Source organism: Oncorhynchus keta, unplaced genomic scaffold (genome assembly GCF_023373465.1).
Source record: "Oncorhynchus keta strain PuntledgeMale-10-30-2019 unplaced genomic scaffold, Oket_V2 Un_scaffold_13882_pilon_pilon, whole genome shotgun sequence".
Classification (NCBI taxonomy): Eukaryota; Metazoa; Chordata; class Actinopteri; order Salmoniformes; family Salmonidae; genus Oncorhynchus; species Oncorhynchus keta.
In genome coordinates this window covers 266,547-277,500 of record NW_026290778.1, presented here as the reverse complement: position 1 = coordinate 277,500, position 10,954 = coordinate 266,547, and the positions used below count along the sequence as shown (strand labels likewise).

Sequence of the window (10,954 nt, the reverse complement as noted above, 5' to 3'; positions counted from 1 at the left end):
AGAGGGATATCTTCAACCACCAACTTACCATCCTGAGACAAGGCCAAGTATAGCCCACAAAGATCTCCGCCACGGTATGGGATGGGGACTAACGCCACAGAGATGCTAGATGGGATGGGGACTGACGCCACAGAGATGCTAGATGGGATGGGGACTAACGCCACAGAGATGCTAGATGGGATGGGGACCAACGCCACAGAGATGCTAGATGGGATGGGGACTAACGCCAGAGAGATGCTAGATGGGATGGGGACTGACGCCACAGAGATGCTAGATGGGATGGGGACTAACGCCACAGAGATGCTAGATGGGATGGGGACTAACGCCACAGAGATGCTAGATGGGATGGGGACTAACGCCACAGAGATGCTAGATGGGATGGGGACTAACGCCACAGAGATGCTAGATGGGATGGGGACTAACGCCACAGAGATGCTAGATGGGATGGGGACTAGAGGAGTGGAAACGAAGAGACGAGCGCTTTAAAAGATCTAGAATATGAACATGAAAGTTTGCAGTTTGATTCCGCTGATGTTTGATCTGTGTGTTGTCATGGATACCGGCCTCTGATCTTATTGGTGTACAACTCGCTGTCTGGCAGTGGTTTCCTGAATACGGAGTGGTTCACACTCTGACCTCTAGAGTACTATGGAAACCAGAGACCTGTATATAGTCTGTGTAGATATATCTGGTGGTATTAGACCCTGGGATAGATATCTCTACAGAGCCACACAGACCTGTATATAGTCTGTAGATATATCTGGTGGTATTAGACCCTGGGATAGATATCTCTACAGAGCCACACAGACCTGTATATAGTCTGTGTAGATATATCTGATGGTATTAGACCCTGGGATAGATAGATATCTCTACAGAGCCACACAGACCTGTATATAGTCTGTGTAGATATATCTGATGGTATTAGACCCTGGGATAGATATCTCTACAGAGCCACACAGACCTGTATATAGTCTGTGTAGATATATCTGATGGTATTAGACCCTGGGATAGATATCTCTACAGAGCCACACAGACCTGTATATAGTCTGTGTAGATATATCTGATGGTATTAGACCCTGGGATAGATATCTCTACAGAGCCACACAGACCTGTATATAGTCTGTGTAGATATATCTGGTGGTATTAGACCCTGGGATAGATATCTCTACAGAGCCACACAGGAAGTGCAGCTGTCACATGTGATGTTGATGTTGATGTTGATTGTTCGTAACAGTGTAAATCTTTATTTATACACTCATTATGCCGATTACCATTTGTGAACCAAGACAAACATTTTTTTTTACATGTTACAAACACTATTTCATGCTAATGGCAGCAGCGATGATATAATAGTGTGTAATTTACATCCCGTTTATTGTAGAGTGACCACATGGTGTACCTCAATCTGTCTCTTCTGATTGGCTCGCCATGTGTGGAACTAGACTAATATATTTACATCTTATTAGCACCGTATTAGCATGTTACTAGCACCATATTATCGTGTTATGAGCACCTTATTAGCATGTTAATAGCACCTTATTAGCATGTTATTAGCACATTATTAGCATGTTATTAGCATGTTATGAGCACCTTATTAGCATGTTATTAGTGCCGTATTATCATGTTATTGGCACATTATTAGCATGTTATTAGCACCGTATTAGCATGTTACTAGCACCATATTATCATGTTATGAGCACCTTATTAGCATGTTATTAGCACCGTATTAGCATGTTACTAGCACCATATTATCATGTTATGAGCACCTTATTAGCATGTTAATAGCACCTTATTAGCATGTTATTAGCACCGTATTAGCATGTTACTAGCACCATATTAGCATGTTAATAGCACCTTATTAGCATGTTATTAGCACTGTATTAGCATGTTACTAGCACCATATTATCGTGTTATGAGCACCTTATTAGCATGTTAATAGCACCTTATTAGCATGTTATTAGCACCGTATTAGCATGTTACTAGCACCATATTATCGTGTTATGAGCACCTTATTAGCATGTTAATAGCACCTTATTAGCATGTTATTAGCACATTATTAGCATGTTATTAGCATGTTATGAGCACCTTATTAGCATGTTATTAGTGCCGTATTATCATGTTATTGGCACATTATTAGCATGTTATTAGCATGTTATTAGCATGTTATTAGCACCTTATTTGCCTCTCCTTAGCATGTTATTAGCACCATATTAGCATGTTATTGGTACCTTATTAGAATGTTTTTAGCACCGTATTAGCATGTTATTAGCACCTTATCAGCATGTTATTAGCACCTTATTAGCATGTTATTAGCACCTTATTAGCATGTTATTAGCACCTTATCAGCATGTTATTAGCACCTTATTAGCATGTTATTCGCACCTTATTAGCATGTTATTAGCACCTTATTAGCATGTTATTAGAATATTATGTATTGCTCTTACCTACATATTAAATCATGCTCTAAATTTAAACTAACTCAGTCCTTTATATCTTCTGATCCCAGGCCAGTCCATTAACCAGGAGTACTGGGAGACAACCTACGGTGTAAAGTATAGTGGTCCTTCTGTAGCTCAGTTGGTAGAGCATGGCGCTTGTAACGCCAGGGAAGTGGGTTCAATCCCGGGACCACCCATACGTAGAATGTATGCACACATGACTGTAAGTCGCTTTGGATAAAAGCGTCTGCTAAATGGCATATATTATTATATATTATTAAGTAAACTCCCTGTTAACTCAAACCCTCTATATCTTCTGATCCCAGGTCAGTGCGGTAACCAGGGTTACTGGGAGACAACCTACGGTGTAAAGTAAACTCCCTGTTAACTCAAACCCTCTATATCTTCTGATCCCAGGTCAGTGCGGTAACCAGGGTTACTGGGAGACAACCTACGGTGTAAAGTAAACTCCCTGTTAACTCAAACCCTCTAACCCTCTATATCTCCTGATCCCAGGTCAGTCCGGTAACCAGGAGTACTGGGAGAGTCAGTACAAGAGCCTGATCCACAACCTGTCCGCAGGCCTGCTGGAGGAGTACGGGGAAGACTACACACACGAGACCAAGGAGCTCTTCCAACACTTCGCTCAGTCGGCTAACGAGGACCTGTCACCAGTCATCAACACCATCAGCGAGGCGCTGCTCTCCCCCCGGCCCCTGGTCCGATACTACGCTGGGCCCGGCGTGGGCCTCATGTACTTCGTTTATAGTTATTTCCCTCTGAGACTCTCGGACAAGTTCCTCCAGAGACTATTTGTCCGGAAGAAGATCATCCCACGAGCGCTGAGGAAAGAGAACAACAACAACAACAACAACAACAACAACAACATCAACAACAACGTGGAGAAGATAAAGAAGTAAAACAATGAGATGTGTGTTTGTTTTTAAGGTAAAAAGTGGAAGCTGTAGGACCCACTTACGTCAGGTAAAACACGATCATCGTGTTGTTGTCTATTTTTGTTTGAATATTGTGGTTTTTGCTTTGGTGTTCATACTGAAGGGCTCATTATATTGGTGTTCACATTGAAGGGCTCATTATATTGGTGTTCATACTGAAGGGCTCATTATATTGGTGTTCATACTGAAGGGCTCATTATATTGGTGTTCATACTGAAGGGCTCATTATATTGGTGTTCATACTGAAGGGCTCATTATATTGGTGTTCATATTGAAGGGCTCATTATATTGGTGTTCACATTGAAGGGCTCATTATATTGGTGTTCATATTGAAGGGCTCATTATATTGGTGTTCACATTGAAGGGCTCATTATATTGGTGTTCATATAGAAGGGCTCATTACATTGGTGTTCATATAGAAGGGCTCATTATATTGGTGTTCATATTGAAGGGCTCATTATATTGGTGTTCATATAGAAGGGCTCATTATATTGGTGTTCATATTGAAGGGCTCATTATATTGGTGTTCATATTGAAGGGCTCATTATATTGGTGTTCATATTGAAGGGCTCATTATATTGGTGTTCATATTGAAGGGCTCATTATATTGGTGTTCACATTGAAGGGCTCATTATATTGGTGTTCATATTGAAGGGCTCATTATATTGGTGTTCATATTGAAGAGCTCATTATATTGGTGTTCACATTGAAGAGCTCATTATATTGGTGTTCATATTGAAGGGCTCATTATATTGGTGTTCACATTGAAGGGCTCATTATATTGGTGTTCATATTGAAGGGCTCATTATATTGGTGTTCATATTGAAGGGCTCATTATATTGGTGTTCATATTGAAGGGCTCATTATATTGGTGTTCATATTGAAGGGCTCATTATATTGGTGTTCATATTGAAGGGCTCATTATATTGGTGTTCATATTGAAGGGCTCATTATATTGGTGTTCACATTGAAGGGCTCATTATATTGGTGTTCATACTGAAGGGCTCATTATATTGGTGTTCACATTGAAGAGCTCATTATATTGGTGTTCATATAGAAGGGCTCATTATATTGGTGTTCACATTGAAGGGCTCATTATATTGGTGTTCACATTGAAGGGCTCATTATATTGGTGTTCACATTGAAGAGCTCATTATATTGGTGTTCACATTGAAGGGCTCATTATATTGGTGTTCACATTGAAGGGCTCATTATATTGGTGTTCATATTGAAGAAGGCTCATTATATTGGTGTTCATATTGAAGAAGGTGTTCTCATTATATTGGTGTTCACATTGAAGGGCTCATTATATTGGTGTTCATATTGAAGGGCTCATTATATTGGTGTTCACATTGAAGGGCTCATTATATTGGTGTTCACATTGAAGAGCTCATTATATTGGTGTTCACATAGAAGGGCTCATTATATTGGTGTTCACATTGAAGGGCTCATTATATTGGTGTTCATATAGAAGGGCTCATTATATTGGTGTTCACATTGAAGGGCTCATTATATTGGTGTTCATATAGAAGGGCTCATTATATTGGTGTTCACATTGAAGGGCTCATTATATTGGTGTTCACATTGAAGAGCTCATTATATTGGTGTTCATATAGAAGGGCTCATTATATTGGTGTTCACATTGAAGGGCTCATTATATTGGTGTTCACATTGAAGGGCTCATTATATTGGTGTTCACCATAGAAGGGCTCATTATATTGGTGTTCACCAACATTGAAGGGCTCATTATATTGGCTGTTCACATTGAAGAGCTCATTATATTGGTGTTCACATTGAAGGGCTCATTATATTGGTGTTCATATTGAAGAGCTCATTATATTGGTGTTCACCAGAAGGGCTCATTATATTGGTGTTCACCATAGACACGATGGCACCAACACGATGGCACCAACACGATGGCACCAACATGGCTGCATCAACACGATGGCACCAACAACATGGCTAGCACCAACACGATGGCACCAACATGGCTAGCACCAACACGATGGCACCAACCCGATGGCACCAACACGATGGCACCAACATGGCTAGCACCAACACGATGGCACCAACCCGGCTGGCACCAACAACGATGGCACCAACATGGCACCAACACGATGGCACCACACCAACACGATGGCACCAACACGATGGCACCAACACGATGGCACCAACATGGCTAGCACCAACAAGTCTGGCACCAACACGATGGCACCAACACGGCTGGCACCAACACGGCTGGCACCAACACGATGGCGCCAACACAATGGCACCAACACGATGGCGCCAACACAATGGCACCAACGCATCTGGCACCAACACGGCTGGCACCAACACGATGGCGCCAACACAATGGCACCAACACGATGGCACCAACACAATGGCACCAACCCGATTGGCATCAACACGATGGCACCAACACGGCTGGCACCAACACGATGGCGCCAACACGATGGCACCAACACGATGGCACCAACACGATGGCACCAACAAGTCTGGCACCAACACGATGGCGCCAACACGATGGCATCAACACGATGGCATCACCAACGATGGCACCAACACGATGGCACCAACACGATGGCATCAACCCGATGGCACCAACACGATGGCACCAACACGGCTGGCATCAACACGATGGCATCAAACACGATGGCACCAACACGATGGCATCAACCCGATGGCATCAACACCACCAACACGGCTGGCACCAACACGATGGCACCAACACGGCTGGCACCAACACGGCTGGCACCAACACGGCTGGCACCAACAGCACCAACACGATGGCACCAACACGGCTGGCACCAACACGATGGCACCAACACGGCTGGCACCAACACGATGGCACCAACACGATGGCACCAACACGATGGCACCAACACGATGGCACCAACACGGCTGGCACCAACACGATGGCACCAACACGGTGGCACCAACACGGCTGGCACCATCAGCACCAACACGGCTGGCACCATCAGCACCAACACGGCTGGCACCATCAGCACCAACACGGATGGCACCAACACGGCTGGCACCATCAGCACCAACACGATGGCACCAACACGGCTGGCACCAACAGCACCAACACGGCTGGCACCAACACGATGGCACCAACACGGCTGGCACCACAGAGCTCTGTAAATACACCATTCTGTCACATCCCCATGGATGAATTCAAGGACCTCATAGATGGTCCATGTTATTTGTTATGTTTAATTCGAACAGTTCGTCGTTGTTCGTTTCTTTGTGTATTCTATGTATGTATATGTATATATTATATATATGTATATGTATGTATATATTATATGTATGTATATGTATATGTATATATTATATATATGTATGTATATATTATATGTATGTATATGTATATGTATATATTCTATGTATGTATATGTATATGTATATGTATATATTATATGTATGTATATGTATATATTATATGTATGTATATGTATATATTATATGTATGTATATGTATATGTATATGTATATATTCTATGTATGTATATGTATATATTATATGTATGTATATGTATATATTATATGTATGTATATGTATATATTATATGTATGTATATGTATATATTATATGTATATGTATATATTATATGTATGTATATGTATATGTATATATTATATGTATATGTATGTATATGTATATGTGTATATGTATATATTCTATGTTTCCTTCCACTGAATGTTCTTCTTCAAGCAGAGTAGCTATGCCAGTTTTATTTCACCAATCACTGAAAACTGTGAATTTTACAATAACAAATATTCTTTAAAAAATATTGTTAAAAAAAATGTATTTTTTTTCACTCGTTGTTCACCTAACTTTGGTAATATTAAAAGTTGACTTTTTAAAAATCTTTTTGTTATCTCTTGCCTCAGCAATCAGAGGAGAGAGGAGAGGAGAGAGAGATGGGAGAGGAGAGGAGAGGAGAGGGGAGGAGAGAGGAGAGAGGGAGGAGAGGAGGGGAGAGAGGGAGGAGAGGAGAGGAGAGGAGAGGAGAGGAGAGGAGAGGAGGAGAGGAGAGGAGAGGAGAGGAGAGGAGAGAGGAGAGAGAGATGGGAGAGGAGAGAGGAGAGAGAGATGGGAGAAGAGAGAAGAGAGAAGAGAGAAGAGAGAGGGGAGAGGGAGGATAGGAGAGAGGAGCCAACACCAAACACAGCTCTCCTTATTTCCTGGAGTGGTGGGACAGTTTGTTGACATGCCAGGAGCCCATCTTTGACCTTTATACTCAAACCAAACCACCCATTTCTAATCTGTCAGTTAGTATTTGGAGCATGGTGTGCTAATTCCATAGCTGAGTTCACTTAATTAAGCCTCATGACATTGTATAACTGAAGAAAGATCGGGGGCGAGGTTGGTTTGGGAATGGTTTGACCCTACTTTGCTTCGCTCAGCAGGGGCGGCAGGGTAGACTAGTGGTTAGAGTGGAGGGGCGGCAGGGTAGCCTAGTGGTTAGAGTGGAGGGGCGGCAGGGTAGACTAGTGGTTAGAGTGGAGGGGCGGCAGGGTAGACTAGTGGTTAGAGTGGAGGGGCGGCAGGGTAGACTAGTGGTTAGAGTGGAGGGGCGGCAGGGTAGGCTAGTGGTTAGAGTGGAGGGGCGGCAGGGTAGACTAGTGGTTAGAGTGGAGGGGCGGCAGGGTAGCCTAGTGGTTAGAGTGGAGGGGCGGCAGGGTAGACTAGTGGTTAGAGTGGAGGGGCGGCAGGGTAGCCTAGTGGTTAGAGTGGAGGGGCGGCAGGGTAGCCTAGTGGTTAGAGTGGAGGGGTGGCAGGGTAGGCTAGTGGTTAGAGTGGAGGGGCGGCAGGGTAGACTAGTGGTTAGAGTGGAGGGGCGGCAGGGTAGCCTAGTGGTTAGAGTGGAGGGGCGGCAGGGTAGACTAGTGGTTAGAGTGGAGGGGCAGCAGGGTAGACTAGTGGTTAGAGTGGAGGGGTGGCAGGGTAACCTAGTGGTTAGAGTGGAGGGGCGGCAGGGTAGCCTAGTGGTTAGAGTGGAGGGGCGACAGGGTAGGCTAGTGGTTAGAGTGGAGGGGCGGCAGGGTAGCCTAGTGGTTAGAGTGGAGGGGCGGCAGGGTAGACTAGTGGTTAGAGTGGAGGGGCGACAGGGTAGACTAGTGGTTAGAGTGGAGGGGTGGCAGGGTAACCTAGTGGTTAGAGTGGAGGGGCGGCAGGGTAGGCTAGTGGTTAGAGTGGAGGGGCGGCAGGGTAGACTAGTGGTTAGAGTGGAGGGGTGGCAGGGTAACCTAGTGGTTAGAGTGGAGGGGCGGCAGGGTAGACTAGTGGTTAGAGTGGAGGGGCGGCAGGGTAGCCTAGTGGTTAGAGTGGAGGGGCGGCAGGGTAGACTAGTGGTTAGAGTGGAGGGGCGGCAGGGTAGACTAGTGGTTAGAGTGGAGGGGTGGCAGGGTAACCTAGTGGTTAGAGTGGAGGGGCGGCAGGGTAGGCTAGTGGTTAGAGTGGAGGGGCGGCAGGGTAGCCTAGTGGTTAGAGTGGAGGGGCGGCAGGTAGACTAGTGGTTAGAGTGGATGGGCGGTAGGTAGCCTAGTGGTTAGAGTGGAGGCAGGTAGCCTAGTGGTTAGAGTGGGGGGGGCGGCAGGGTAGCCTAGTGGTTAGAGTGGAGGGGCGGCAGGGTAGACTAGTGGTTAGAGTGGAGGGGTGGTTAGGGTGGCCTAGTGGTTAGAGTGGAGGGGCGGTCAGGGTAGCCTTGTGGTTAGAGTGGAGGGGTGGCAGGGTAGCCTAGTGGTTAGAGTGGAGGGGTTAAGGGTAGACTAGTGGTTAGAGTGGAGGGGGTCTAGGGTAGCAGTGGGGGGGTGGCAGGGTAGCCTAGTGGTTAGAGTGGAGGGGTTACAGGGTAGCCTTGTGGTTAGAGTGGAGGGGTGGCAGGGTAGCCTAGTGGTTAGAGTGGAGGGGCGGCAGGGTAGACTAGTGGTTAGAGTGGAGGGGTGGCAGGGTAGCCTAGTGGTTAGAGTGGAGGGGCGGCAGGGTAGCCTAGTGGTTAGAGTGGAGGGGCGGCAGGGTAGCCTAGTGGTTAGAGTGGAGGGGCGGCAGGTAGACTAGTGGTTAGAGTGGAGGCAGGTAGCCTAGTAGTTAGAGTGGGGGCGGCAGGGTAGCCTTGTGGTTAGAGTGGAGGGGCGGCAGGGTAAACCTAGTGGTTAGAGTGGAGGGGCGGCAGGGTAGCCTAGTGGTTAGAGTGGAGGGGCGGCAGGGTAGACTAGTGGTTAGAGTGGAGGGGTGGCAGGGTAGCCTAGTGGTTAGAGTGGAGGGGCGACAGGGTAGGGTGGTTAGAGTGGGTTAGGTGTGCTAGGGGAGGGTGGAACAGTGGAGGGTTAAGGGTAGCCTAGTGGTTAGAGTGGAGGGGCGGCAGGGTAGACTAGTGGTTAGAGTGGAGGGGTGGCAGGGTAGCCTAGTGGTTAGAGTGGAGGGGCGGCAGGGTAGCCTAGTGGTTAGAGTGGAGGGGCGGCAGGGTAGCCTAGTGGTTAGAGTGGAGGGGCGGCAGGTAGACTAGTGGTTAGAGTGGAGGCAGGTAGCCTAGTAGTTAGAGTGGGGGGGGCAGGGTAGCCTAGTGGTTAGAGTGGAGGGGCGGCAGGGTAGCCTAGTGGTTAGAGTGGAGGGGCGGCAGGGTAGCCTAGTGGTTAGAGTGGAGGGGCGGCAGGGTAGCCGTCTAGGAACAGTGGGGTTAACTGGTCTAGGAACAGTGGGTAAACTGGTCTAGGAACAGTGGGTTCACTGGTCTAGGAACAGTGGGTTATAACTGGTCTAGGAACAGTGGGTTAACTGGTCTAGGAACAGTGGGTTATAACTGGTCTAGGAACAGTGGGTTAACTGGTCTAGGAACAGTGGGTTAACTGGTCTAGGAACAGTGGGTAAACTGGTCTAGGAACAGTGGGTTAACTGGTCTAGGAACAGTGGGTTAACTGGTCTAGGAACAGTGGGTTAACTGGACTAGGAACAGTGGGTTAACTGGTCTAGGACAAGTGGGGTTAACTGGTCTAGGAACAGTGGAGTTAACTGGTCTAGGAACAGTGGGTAAACTGGTCTAGGAACAGTGGGTTAACTGGTCTAGGAACAGTGGGTTAACTGGTCTAGGAACAGTGGGTTAACTGGTCTAGGAACAGTGGGTTAACTGGTCTAGGAACAGTGGGTTAACTGGTCTAGGAACAGCGGGTTAACTGGTCTAGGAACAGTGGGTTAACTGGTCTAGGAACAGTGGGTTAACTGGTCTAGGAACAGTGGCTAACTGGTCTAGGAACAGTGGCTAACTGGTCTAGGAACAGTGGGGTTAACTGGTCTAGGAACAGTGGGGTAACTGGTCTAGGAACAGTGGGTTAACTGGTCTAGGAACAGTGGGTTTACTGGTCAAGGAACAGTGGGTTAACTGGTCTAGGAACAGTGGGTTAACTGGTCTAGGAACAGCGGGTTTACTGGTCAAGGAACAGTGGGTTAACTGGTCTAGGAACAGCGGGTTAACTGGTCTAGGAACAGTGGGTTAACTGGTCTAGGAACAGTGGGTTAACTGGTCTAGGAACAGTGGGTTAACTGGTCTAGGAACA

General features: G+C 46.4%; 2 protein-coding genes and 1 long non-coding RNA gene across 4 annotated transcripts in view; 2 read left to right on the top strand and 1 right to left on the bottom strand.

The window, feature by feature from the left end:
- Positions 1–4,622, top strand: part of hsd11b2 (hydroxysteroid (11-beta) dehydrogenase 2) — a 17,908-nt gene extending 13,286 nt beyond the window's left edge. For both annotated transcript variants that reach the window (XM_052513703.1, XM_052513702.1), the window contains one exon: positions 2,955–4,622. In XM_052513703.1, the coding sequence (XP_052369663.1) occupies positions 2,955–3,358 (404 nt within the window). In that variant the 3' untranslated portion in view covers positions 3,359–4,622. The remainder of the gene's footprint in view (positions 1–2,954) is intronic.
- Positions 4,623–5,526: 904 nt separating this feature from the next.
- On the top strand, positions 5,527–6,876 carry LOC127927391 (uncharacterized). Its single transcript, XM_052513701.1, has 2 exons — positions 5,527–6,207; positions 6,270–6,876. Exons 1-2 carry the CDS (start codon positions 5,559–5,561, stop codon positions 6,536–6,538), a joined length of 918 nt encoding a protein of 305 aa, XP_052369661.1. The 5' UTR covers positions 5,527–5,558; the 3' UTR covers positions 6,539–6,876.
- Positions 6,877–7,812: 936 nt separating this feature from the next.
- LOC127927393 (uncharacterized) lies at positions 7,813–9,660 on the bottom strand. The gene is made up of 3 exons (XR_008127275.1): positions 9,550–9,660; positions 8,651–8,782; positions 7,813–8,287 (listed from the first exon to the last, which is right to left on the bottom strand). It is a non-coding gene; the product is annotated as an uncharacterized LOC127927393 (long non-coding RNA).
- Positions 9,661–10,954: the final 1,294 nt, after the last annotated feature.

What these genes read in the sequence shown, in the direction of transcription:
- LOC127927391 (XM_052513701.1), top strand. Translation starts at nt 5,559, where the DNA reads ATGGCACCAACATGGCTAGCACCAACAAGTCTGGCACCAACACGATGG. An exon ending in CAACACGGCTGGCACCAACA is followed by an intron (nt 6,208 to 6,269) that starts CGATGGCACCAA and finishes ACCAACACGATG; the next exon opens with GCACCAACACGATGGCACCA.